The sequence below is a fragment of the Lutzomyia longipalpis genome, chromosome 1 (assembly GCF_024334085.1).
Source record: "Lutzomyia longipalpis isolate SR_M1_2022 chromosome 1, ASM2433408v1".
Lineage (NCBI taxonomy): Eukaryota > Metazoa > Arthropoda > Insecta > Diptera > Psychodidae > Lutzomyia > Lutzomyia longipalpis.
This window is the reverse complement of record NC_074707.1, coordinates 39880355-39893305: the sequence shown is the minus strand read 5'-3', so window position 1 is coordinate 39893305 and position 12951 is coordinate 39880355. Positions and strand designations below refer to the sequence as shown.

General features: G+C 33.5%; 2 protein-coding genes across 5 annotated transcripts in view; both read left to right on the top strand.

The window, feature by feature from the left end:
* LOC129787307 (DNA-binding protein RFX2) overlaps positions 1-12951 on the top strand; it is an 865065-nt gene that overhangs the window by 542484 nt on the left and 309630 nt on the right. The window lies entirely within an intron of this gene.
* LOC129787310 (protein dead ringer-like) overlaps positions 1-12951 on the top strand; it is an 85989-nt gene that overhangs the window by 26133 nt on the left and 46905 nt on the right. For 2 of the 3 annotated variants that reach the window (XM_055822805.1, XM_055822804.1), the window contains exons 3-5: positions 657-814; positions 887-1058; positions 1664-1969. In XM_055822805.1, the coding sequence (XP_055678780.1) occupies positions 657-814; positions 887-1058; positions 1664-1969 (636 nt within the window). The remainder of the gene's footprint in view (positions 1-656; positions 815-886; positions 1059-1663; positions 1970-12951) is intronic. The other variant, XM_055822806.1, reaches the window with a different exon arrangement.

The window sequence follows — 12951 nt, the reverse complement described above, 5'->3', positions numbered from 1 at the left end:
TGTGAGATGTGGAGAAAATTAAGTGGCGAAACCTATAAGTTTGAAGTATTTTCATGGCAATTCCCATTGAGAAAAAGCACACAAAGTGGAGATTTTGAGATATATCGCGGGAAGAGAAAAAAAATTAGTAGCTTGAAGGGGTATCGAGACGTTGTTATTATCTAGTAGCAAAAGTTTAAAATTGATCAAGAAATTATGGTGATTAACGTTGAAATTGATTCACAATATAGTGGTGATAATGGTCACAAAAAGATTTATTGCATCTGACGTGTGTGGAGTCAAAGCACCCCAGACAGCTCAATGTGTTATAAGAAATTTCTAAATTAAGGCTCATCGCGCAAAAGGGGAAAAATCCCATAGACTCTCTTTGGTTGCTCTTCTCTCGTGATTCACCAACGCTGAGAAAATAAAAGAAATTTGTATTTTGATATAGTTAATTGAGGCATTCAGACACGCAATATTTTATAATGAATATAATTTTGGGGCAAAAATGTCGGATGAATGCAAGAGGCTGTATGTGCAGCTTTTTTTGTATGCATCACAGCGAATCGCTCTTCTGCTGGCATTCGCATCTAAATTATCCTAGATTTACGATGGATGATGAGGTCCTCTCATTATAAAATGTTCTATAAATTATCATTTTTTCTCTGCAACAGTCTCACACAGACGAACAATCAGACGAGCGGGAGGATGACATGAGAGATTGCGATTCCAGCGATGAAGGAGTGAATGTTAATGCGAATAGTACACCGATGGTGTCCTCAGGAATGGATTATCCGAGGAGTCCTGAACATCCGTCTGAATCACATTTGAAGTAGGTGACACTCACAATTTAGCACAAAAAACTTTGAAATTGAACTGACTATTTCTCTGTATATTTTATCAGTGCCCCGCATCATTTTGGCCAAAATCATCCTCTTGGGGTCTTGGGTAGCCTAACTGCCCTCAATATGGGTGTTCCAGGCCTCCAAGGTCTACAGGGATTGCATGGTTTGCAACATGGGGACGTTCTTGAGAAGTTGAAGATGCAAGTTCGTGACATGAAAGTCGGATTAATGGTATTTGTCTCTATATTTCCTTCTAAAATAATGTTAAAGAACTATTGCATGTCCTGCTTATTCGTCAGTTCTTTGAGAAAACCCTCAAAATCATTGAGAAAACTGCAAAATTTTCCTGATAATTACTAAAATGTCTGAGATGGATTTTTTAATGATTTGTTTTGTAATTTTTCAATCTTCAAGATCATTAAAAATCAGACTTTATGTTGTCAACTGCTGATCGTAGTCCTTTCCTGTCTTGCTCCATTTTCTCTCTTGTGTGTGAGCCTTCTCCTCTTTTTATGTTGCCCATCTTCGTTTAGTCCTTATTGGAAAAAGAATGACGAGAAAATTAATTTAATCCAGTAGAATATTTTTTTTAATCAAAGATGATGTGATCGACCGTAAATAATTGTTTAAGAAAATAAGAAATTTTATTTTTTATTTCACTGCCGACGTTTCGGATTGTATGAGTCCTTCCTCAGGACTCATAATTAATAATTAGCCTAAATTGAGACCGAAAATCCGTCTTTTTATTTTCTTTTTAATCAATCACTTAGAATCTCTAAATTACTAAATTTCACTCAAAAAATTAACATTTTCCTTTTCGTTTAATTACTTTTCAGGACCAAGAATTCGCCTTGCATGCACCATTTGGGGGTGCATCAATGCAGGCACCACCTAATGTTCCATTCTCAATGCCCCCACTTGGGGGGAATCATCGCAATAGTAGTGGAGAGCCACAGAACTTGTCTTCACAGCCGCAGACAAATTCATCAAATGGGTTTCCATTCACACCACCGAATGCACCCAATAGCAGCACTAAGGATGCCAATCCAGGATCAAATTCCTCAACATCAAGTGAAGCATCCAATTCGTCACAGCACCAAAATGGATGGAGCTTCGAGGAGCAATTCAAGCAAGTTCGACAGGTGAGTGGAAAGGAAACTTTTTTTTTTTACTTTAATGTGGGTGGGGGAGTACTTTTATTTTACCTCAAGTGTTCAGAGAAATCAAATAGTCAATTGCTATTGGAATATTATGTGACTACATGTCTTTTCTTCAATCGAAGTTGTATGGAAAAAAAGAGCCATAAGTTGTGGTGCGCTGAATCGGGGTTTGGAAAGCCATTATCGATTGCCAAAGGTGTTAATGAAAGTTTAATGAACTAATGTAGTTGGAGATCTCTCTCACTCTCAACTATATTCCTTTGCGATGCCAAGTTACGAACCTCTTCCAGACATTTGAAGATCATTAATTCAATCAATATATATATGGTATGTGTGTACACTCATTAAATTTTTCTGTATACATAAAATCCACTCTTCATCAATCTGCATAAATGGATGGAGGTGCGATTGAATATGTAAACGGAATTATGTTGTATTATTTTAAGAAGTTTGAAGGCAGAAAAAAATCCCCAAAACCATACACATTAATTAATGATTTCCCTCTTTAGTGAATTTTATTTATTCCTCGTGTTTGAGGATCTTTTTTGTTCGAATAAACTTATTAAGAGGAGTGATATTGTACTTTTGGAGTGAGGTTGATTTGGGTGGGGTGACTCATAGGAGATGTTGTGAGTCTCTTATATTTGCCATGATGATGATTTTCGCAGAATTTCTTTTATTGATTATACAGAGTGAGAGTTAAGGCTTCATCAAGGGGTTAATATCTGGAATTTAAATTGTGATTTATTCATATTGTAGAAGGAAAGTTTTAATTATTTTGACGTTTCGATTCTTTATTATGAGAGTTTCTTCAGGCCCTAATATTCCGTTAAGAAAAATTCTTTTCGACTAAAAATTTTTTCATATAAATTCCCCTAGAAAAAAGTTATTTTTCTTCGCAATCTTCTTAATCATCCATAACGACGGAATAAATGGTGGAAACTCTTGATTAATCCCATTGACCACATGGTTGTTAAATTTTGTCCACACCCACATCATTTGTTTGTCCGTGTCCTGTATATTTTTTTCAGTGATTCAAAATGAAAAAAAGAAAAAACGAGATACGTAAATATCACGTTTTTCCCCCCGCCTCTGCGACTTCTTTTTATAAATTCAAACTAATAAGTCAATAATAAAAATTCTCCATCTAATTAATGGTGTAATATTTATATAAATATTTTTCTGTGATGGATTTTATGCACTTGTAATGAAATATTGTGGCAGCACACACGCCGAGGTGATCAAGAACAAGAAATTCCACAAAGATATTGCTTTTGGCTTTTTATCTTAATGTGAGTTTTATAAATAAAACTCCCCTGATGTGAAATTTTATATCAAATTTCCATTGGGTTTGTGCTTCTCTTGCTTTTTTTTTTTGGAAAGAACGGCTGACATTTTTCATCGAGGGTTTTTCTTTTCACGTCGCTCTTTTTTTTCTCCTCAACATCTCCTAGCTAGACTTCTCACAGTTTCTCACACCACTGGGGTCTCGTGCTCTTTTGATTTAGTTTTCTCACTCTGTGATCCATATATTGTTAATATAAATGTACTCCGCGCACAAAGGCCCCACAATGGTGGATGAACATTTTGAATTAACATATAACTAAAAATAGACCATTAAAAAGATTTTTCGGATTTTCAATGATGATGAAGATATGCCCATGGAAAAGAAGAAGTTTTATATTTATTTTTAGTTTTCCATCAAATTCAATTTCTAAATGTTTCCTCGAGGGCGCATTGAAGAGTGCCGGAGGAGGAGGGAGAAGAAAATATATTCACAATTATAACACCCGAAGGGGACGATTGGTGGAGGGTGATAGAGAAATTGGTTTCAATTATGATTCTCCTTTTGTGCCGAAGAAATCTTCTTGTCAAGTGGTAAATATTTTTCTTTTCCCCCATTTGATTTTCTTGGGCAGCTGCTACCCATCTATATAGGAAATTTTTAATACATCACCGAATGGGCCATATTCGTTGATGCATTTAATGGAATAAAATGTGGAATCTCGTTCAGAGAATGCTGCTTTCCGCAACGGAATTTTGTAAGGAAAGCTGCAAAAATTTATTTATTGGAAAAATTTCAGGGTTCTCTATTTTATGACTCTTTCGTGTATTTATGAAATAAAATGCTTCATTAATTTACAATATTTAGAGCATATATGAGGTATATTTATGTACATTTGCCGTGTATTTGTGAGCCTAATTTGAAGCTCTATGAATTTTTCCAGCTTTGAAAATCATTTCAAAGAGGAAATTTTGATTTATTTTATATTATGGTTCACTTATAAGTCTTTTCTATTAAATTAAATTAAAATAAACTCTTAAAAAAAGTTTCTATCAATTTTTAAAATTCCCTGAAAGCTCGTCAATGGCATTTTCATACATATGCTATGTCCCGCATTCGTAAATAAATTTTTGCTTCCTAATTCGGGAGAAAACATTCGGTGTTTATTTTATTTTTATTGTGTTTAACCTTGAAAATGCGACAAGAAATATGTGGATAAAATGTCCAATTTTTTCTTCTTCCACTCCTTGGGTTTATTTTTGTTTTGTGTCACAAAGTATTGCAGTGGTGTGGTGTCGGATGTGGAAGGCAAAAGAAATTGGGAAAATTGTTTGTTTGTTGTCTCTCCGAAATTCTGTGTGGTTTTTCATTCTGTCTCGTGTCTTACATGATATTCACAGTCAAAAGACGGGGGGGTGGGTGCACCATGGGACGAAAATGCATGAGCAAAAGTGAAAGCCGGGAAAATGTGGGAGAGAGAAATTCATTTATGAGGATGTTTTGATTGTTTTCTCCTTCATGGTGCGGTGTCGTCAATGAATTAAAGTTTTTGTCGACATGGAGGGTAATAATTGACAGAATTTCCATCCTATATCACGTGAAAGATTCGTGAGGCAATGATGGTTGTCTTTTCTGCATCTAAAAATAGTCCAAAATGTACCTAATGCCATTTCGGAAATCCTCCCCCAAATCGAATGTGATCAGCAACGAATCCCATCTCTTCATTCCTTTATACTACGAAATTTTAATATTATATACATGTCGTCTTAAATGCCATTTCTAAATTTAGGAATTTTTCCTCCTTTTACTATTGTAGAAAAAATTTCAATTTCATTTTCGACATTTCAAATGGGTTTTGCTTCTCTTTCAACTTGAGGGTGATATATTTTCAACATAATTTAATATGAAACATATGGTCTGAGGGTATCAAAATAATTTTTTTTCTCCGACGATCCTTGCTTTGAGGATATATTCTCAAATTTCAATTGGAAGGGATTTTTATATGTGACCAAAAAGGGACGGATTTTTATTGTTTCAGTACTCATGTTAAAGCAAAGAAGGATCATTTTGATGAGAAAATTTAACATGGAACATGAGCTAAAAAGAAATCTTCTCTTTCATACTGATTTAGGGTGATTTTTTAAAGGAATTTTCCTGATAACGGAGCAGCTCTGAGAATATAGATATTGGGCCTAATTCAGCGACCAAGAAACCCTTGAAAATCGCTTGAAATCTTGAAATTTCAGTACAAAATTTAAAGATTTCAAGGGTTTCTTGGTCGCTGAATCAAGCCCATTATTTATGAAGATTTATAGGAAATGTTTGAAAGTAATTTTATGTGTTTTATACCCTTCAATGGATTTTCTTTTTCACAAATATTGTTCTCACGGTTATTTATTGATTAAACTGACGGCAATATCCCGCCTCTAATTGACTTTCTACACTATATACATACATAGGTATCTCTCTACTAAATAAATTTACAAATAGGCCGCCACAAATTTGTGCTATATATGCCGTATACAGTATGACATTGTTTAGAGTGTGGCGAGAATGAAGAAGATGTTAAATAAAAAAAAAAGCTCGATGGCGTGAGACATTTTCTACATGAAGATCACGTAGAATTTCGATTATTTTGTCAACGCTAAGAATGGTGGATATTCATCATCATATTTCTCATTGTAATCTACCATTTTAGATACCTACATGTAGATATATAGCAAACGTGAAATATATTCACGGTATTACCTTATTATTTGACAATGTTCCATTTAAGACTCTCACAGTGTGTTACATTGACAATGCAATGTAGTCTCTGTAAGGTAGAGAAGGTGAGGGGGTGGGGGCATTTAGAGGGCAAAGAATGCACACTAAACAAATTAATGACGATACCACACATCATTTTCAATACTAGTATTAATTTCATGAATAATAAAAGATGAAATTCATTAAATATTCGTCGTGTTCTACTGAATGGTGTGAAATCCATCCATCCTTCCTTGTCCATTGGTGCGAACATGGCATATCATGGGAGGGAGAAAAATGGTTAGAGCTACATACATATGTATGTATTATATATATTATGAAAAAAGAGACACACATCGTTCTTCTTTTTTTTTATTTTTCAACAACTCTTAAACACTCGTCATGGCTATTGTATGGCCAATGGGACATTCAAACAGCAGTTTAACAATTTTTCTTTCCACCACACCGCACTGAATGAAACATCAATTTGTACTTTTCATTTAATGCCACCATGAATGGGGGGTATTATCGTGCAAAGTGTGGGCACATCATATTCCGAATAACGCCTGATACATTCATAACAATTAAGATGTCATTTGTGTAATTTATAAAGTTATATGCGGTGCTAAAAGAAAAATAACATTCCCTCGTCGCAACTATATATGATGAATAAATGTGTGACGCTGGGACAACCTTAAAATGTTGTGCCACTAGATGGGGGGATAAGATGAAGAGAATATTGAGATTTAAAGTAAAAAAAAAAGAACTTACATAGGTGTAGAGAGATAGAGATGAATTAACAACCAATTTATTTGTGTTGTTTGGAATTTGTATAAAAATTTGTAAAGACTTCCTCACACACCCCACATTAACATCGCGATATTCTCGCACGCTGAATATTTTATTGTCATGTTATGAATGGAAAAAATGCGTGTTTTCACTCCGGGAATTATATTTTTAAAGTGTAAATTAATTGAAATGCCCGCGCGAGAGTTTGTATTAAGAGAGAACTCAAAAAAAAAAATGATGTCTCGACGAGAACTATTTGATAAGATGAATTATTAGTTTCATCGTCAAGGGAGAGGATTCTTCTGCCATGTTTCAAATATACATACATATATATTTATTTGAGTTTGTTAGAAGGAGGATATCTATTTTTGCTGATTACTTCTCTCGCTATGAGATGATCTCTGAGAGGCGGGTGGGGTGTTCTCAACTCTTCAAGATGGGACACATATAGTTTAATGTTGATTTGGTTTATGGCATTGAAAGTTTCGTGAAAATTATTGAAAATTTCTTTTCTTTCTTGTGTAGGTATGTAATTTTTCTTGTTAATTGGCGTGAACTTTAGTTAAGTTTGATATGAAAACTATTTGAGAACTTTCATGGAAATTCGGAAAATTCTGTTCATTCTTTCGTTCAAAATATTAAATAAGAAAAAAAAATATTTTCTAATGTTATTTTTTTATGAAATTAAAAAAAAAAAAGTTTTTTTGAGATTCTATGAATTCTATTCTCTTTTAAATCAAGTAAAAATTGTTCAGTGAATTTATTTTCCAAATAGAATTTATTTCCGTAATTTAATTAATATTTTTTAGATAAATTTCATCGAAACAAATTCCTTAATTATGAATTTCAAGTAAATAAATGAAAAGAGACGTCTTCAGTGTATAAAATATCTATGTTGTATATGAAAATATCAAGCATAAAGTATTTAGTTGGCTACAATCTCTCACTCTCTTTTCTTTCCGTGGCTTATACATACAGATGAATCCTAGACGACAAAGATTAATTGAAGGAATCTTTTGAAAAGTAATTAACGTTGCGTCACTCAAAGTTTTGGTTTGAAATATAACATAAAAAAAGGTGAAAAAGAGCTCATACAAAAAAAGACCCAAGAGTGATGTATATGTACATATGCAATGTAGATAAAACGTATTTTGAACTATTATAAGCAAAACACTCACGAGATGGATATATTTGGATGTCGACGATAAAATTAATTTAATTTTGCTCACATGCCATTTAAGTGGATGCTGTAAAAGTTTCCCTCATCTATCCCATGAGTTAGAAAGGTACATATATACCTATACATACATAATATGAATAAGCTGTGTGTGGAGCTTTTTTTTCTTCTTAATGCATCTGCCCGTCTGCAGAGCATTAAATTGTCCAATTGGATATTTAATCATTATTTATCGTTATGATTATTTATTAATAATAATTATATTGGATTGTTAGTTTGTTGTGTATTTCGTGCATAATCTCCATCATATGTTTCAATGCAAAAATCACCTTTTCTTTAGTGCTGCTAATAACATATCGACTGATCGTATTTCAAATTTGTGAATCGTAAAAATCATGCTTCATTTTAAAACCCCGCGCGCCAATACACTTAACCCGGGCAACGCCTATATGTAGTATCCGCACCACAAAAGAAGGGGGTTGTTTTGCGCACCAACAGTTGCGGGAAAAGTGAAAGAATATTGTTTGATTTACAGTGTGATTTGAGGTGTTTTATTTCCTCTGCGATGCACCGCGAAATCGGGAGAAATAAGGAATTTATTAAAATGTTGCTAATATGAGAATATCGCAGAAATTTCAAGCCATATCGCTTTATTCAGTTTCCAGACGTTTGAATGAAAACATCAAATAGATTTGTTGAATATTTCCGACTGACTTTTAGGTATAGAAATATCAGAGACTACAGCCATAGGGTGTTCCAAGATATTGAAAAATATTTTAATAATCATTATTGAATGTTTTTTTAGTTTTTCTTTATCAATTTTATTCATTTAATTTAAAAGTTTAAAAGTTAAGTCAATTTTCAGAACATATAGACACAAAATATTCTTCCTTCTTTTGAAATTCAACGTAAAGTTTGGGACCACCTGTATATTTTATTTCTTTCAATTCACCTCCAATATTTTCAACAATTTACATGGTAGCTAATTAAATTAGTATAAAAGTTCTAGATTCCAATATCATTTTTCCAAGTCTCGTGTGTGAGAACCTGCACTTCTTATTGAGAGATTTTATATTCTTGTATATTCAGTACTTACTCGAGAACAAAAAAAAAGAAGGTAAAACATACAAAGAAATTCTGTAGACAGTCAAGGTGAAAAAAGGTGTGTAAAAGGGGATTGGGGGAGAGAAAGAATATTGTGAAATAGACACACACAGAGTGGGGTAAGAAAAAAAAGAGGGAGAAGAACGCCAAGGTGGTGTCGAGGCGTAGAAAAAGTAAAACAAATATAGTGTTGGGATGGATGGAAACCGATAAATGATGCTACAATTGATCTCTATACGATTGCATCGTTGGACTTCTCTGTCCGTGCCAATTTCCTCCTCTCTCTGGAGGCGAGAACACACACTCTGGGTTCTTTGGGGAATCGCGCATCCCGATGTTACTTTGGCATAAGAGCAAATGACTAGAGCACATTGTATATTTCTCACGATCGCCCGTCAAGAGGTGCCCATTTAACACATCTTGCAAGCATGCTTCAAACGATGATGCCCAGGCAACACCACAAACGATGAAGAATGGTCATCAATGCGAATTGGTGCACTCTCATCTTTCTATTTAGACATAATATTCTGCAGTGCAATTTTAATTAATTTTCCCATATTATAATCATTAGGGAAGCACACACATTTTATGCTCCGTTTTCAATCTAATGCCCTCAATGCCATTGGCAGCATGATGTACAATCCATTTTAGTGCTTGCACACAGTATAATATAAAAAGAGTGAGAGAGATAGAGACTCACGTTAGTTTGTGGAGGATGTAAAAGTAGGGTAAATGATAATTATCTCCTATGGTGGTATGTAGTGCAATTAATTATATTGAGAGGGGGTGGTTTTTCTAATTAAGTTGTTCACTTTTTCGTTGATTTTACCCATAAATCTCTCAATTCATGTTCAATGCTTTTGCCCATGTTTTTGCGTGTATTCTCATGATCTCTCTATAACTCCCCGCGTGTCATGGAAACAACAAAGAAATTTTGCATTTTGCAGGGAAAAATTTTGCAAGACTTTCCATTAAAGTGCTGAAACACTATTGGATGGAATTATGGTAATCAGCAAGAAAATTTCATTATCGTTTTAGTTTAGAAGTTTTTTCTTTCATTAGAAAACGAAATTTTACAGGGTACCTCGTCAATTTGAGTTGAGTTGAATTTAGTGGGGAAAGTGTGCTTTTAATTTTTTTTAATTAATCAGAAAAAAACTTCATTTAGCTTTGTAACAATTTGAAAAAGAGAAAAAAGATTTCTTTAAAATGTTTATGACACAAATCATTCCAGAATTAATTTTAAAAAATCTCACAGATTTTCTTTAAAAATTTTAATTAAATAAATAGTTATTAAAAAAAATTTAATTAATTTTCCGTCCACGAGACGACTAAAAAGAACAATTAAAAAATTTCTAAGCACCCTTGTATCACTTAGAAAACACAAAAAAGAATTGAAAGCTTTCTTAAACAATTTTATATTTTTTATATCATTACTCATTTCCTGCAACTATTTTACGCTTTTTCTAGAGAATTTTTTACACTAATTCACACCTCATTTAATCACACTAAATATGCTTGATTGTAACTTTGATGAGCCATTGGAGAAATAAAAAATAAAAAAAAAAGTTTTATGAACAGAAAATCGTGCAAGCATTGGGCGTGGGTGAATTTCCGCTACAAAATGCAATTTATCTCTTGAGCAATTTTATTACAGTGCAAGAAATTTGTCAGGTGGAAGCTGCGAGAGATGTGAAAAGGTGTGATTAATTAGCAAATAAAAAGTATTTTCATTATATCCTGTAAATCACACTGTGGAGTCGTTGATTGATTGAGAGATGTGAATGTTGGTGAAATGATAAATTAATAGCATTCCTTATTCCATCATGCGCGGAATGACTATCATTTTGGACACCAATGTACTGTACCTAAAGCATCCTGAAGGTGTGCTTGCATTTAAAATTTATCCAGCATGTGTGTGCATGCCTATGTTTACCTGATTGCAAATTGGATGCATCGAGTAAAAGGGAAATATTACCTTTGTTCACTTTTATATACCTTAACCGGTGAATAAGTCGTTTATGCTTGTGTTTGAGGGAAAGAATGAGACTTTTTTCCAAGAATTTTGCTATAAAATTATGCATTTCCATATATTCATGCACACACCATAATATTGCATATAATACATAAACTGAGGTACGGGATTTCTGCTGTACTCTTTCCTAGATTCTCTCTCATTCACATGCCACTGTCTCTTTCATGATTTTTTTCTTCTTACCCCCGTCCCTTCTTTTCTCTTTTAGCATAAATATTTCTCAGTATTGATATATTCCAGTAAACTTTACTTACATCTTTCCGATACGTCCCTACGATGCTTCTCTTTTGGACCTCTCTCGTTACTGAGAATTGTGGATTAAATTGTTTAGCACCACCGCACTCGGGTGTGTTGGAATTGCCATTTATGTGTGACGAAAAAGTCTTTTCACTGTCCAACATGATCTGCATGATGCTTTTTTTGTTCGAGAAAAAGCACAGATTTATTAAAATACATACATTTTTGGGGTACTGAGAGGTGATACGTAAATCCACAATGATTTATTGCACATTTCACGTGAACGAAAGAGATTTTTTTCTGACAGGATATTCTCAGTCCCTTTTGCTCGTCCTCCTTGCCCATCTTCTTTCAAGGTTAAAACAATATTTTCAATTGAACTTTCTAGGAAATTGGACCCTCCGGGTTCTTTCTTTTCCTTCTTTAATTTGCTAAAAAAAAATCTCTTGAGCTAACATGTCTCTGTGGTGCCACAACTATGAAAATTAATTAAAAAATCATGGTTGAAGTTTTTTTTTCTTTGATAAATGTTGAATATAGCATTTTGTCGTATTTTTATGTTTTTGGCCTCATGCAACTACCCGCACACATTTTCGTCTTTTCTTATCTAAATTATTTATTCAGAAAATTATTTACAAGCCACATTTGGGTCTATTCTCTGTCTCTTTTTTCCATATTTATTACTTGGCTCTGGGTTAATGCTGAAAATTCACAGATATTGTCATTCATTTAGTTGAAAGTTTCTTTTGGAGTTTTATTAGTTTATTTATATGAGAAAGAGGGATTAGTGAGCATAGAAGCTTGTAAGACTAAGGGATCGATTACCAAAAAAGTTTTAAATCCTTTTTGCGCATAGTAAAGTTCCTTGGTTTGAGCTTTGAAATCCGTTTAAACTGTTTTCCTTTCTCCGTCCTTCTCTTAAGAACTTCCAAGTCGTTAGTCGTATGTAAATAAAACAGTTTTCTACTACCTTTACCGTCTCTCTAAAATTTAGAATAGGTCTTTTTAGTTTCCTAAAGAAAAAGTAAAATCTAAATAAATTCAATTTGATTTTTTCTTTCATCTAACAAAATAACTTCGTTGCAATTCTATGGTCAACAGAAGAATCCCATGCACTACAAGTTATTTGTTTATTTTTTTTTTTTTTTGGAATACATATTGTAAACGCCTTGTGTGCATGGACAAATTCATTTATGTTGTCCCATCGACCATATTCATGATCATTAATGGATGGCTGGGATATGTTTGAAAAATACTTTTCACGGTGGCTGCTGTGGCTCTGAATAAGTGTGTACATAATGTGGAAAAAATATGATTATTTTGAATATTATGTCTTCCTTGCCTATGCACATTTTTTCCATAAAATATGTTGTGTGGGTCTGGAGTGGCAATGGCGATAGGGGGCAAAATTCTGTATATAAAGGGCGACTTGGGCCGTGAAAAAAGATGGTGGTATGTGTGTTCCTTCTTAATATAATTTTGACTCACATAAATTATGCTACTCCGGAGATGCATTTTTCTCTATAACAAAATTTCAGTGGAAGTGCTTTGGATGTGTGGTAAAATGCGTTGTATTCCTACTTCTTGCATTT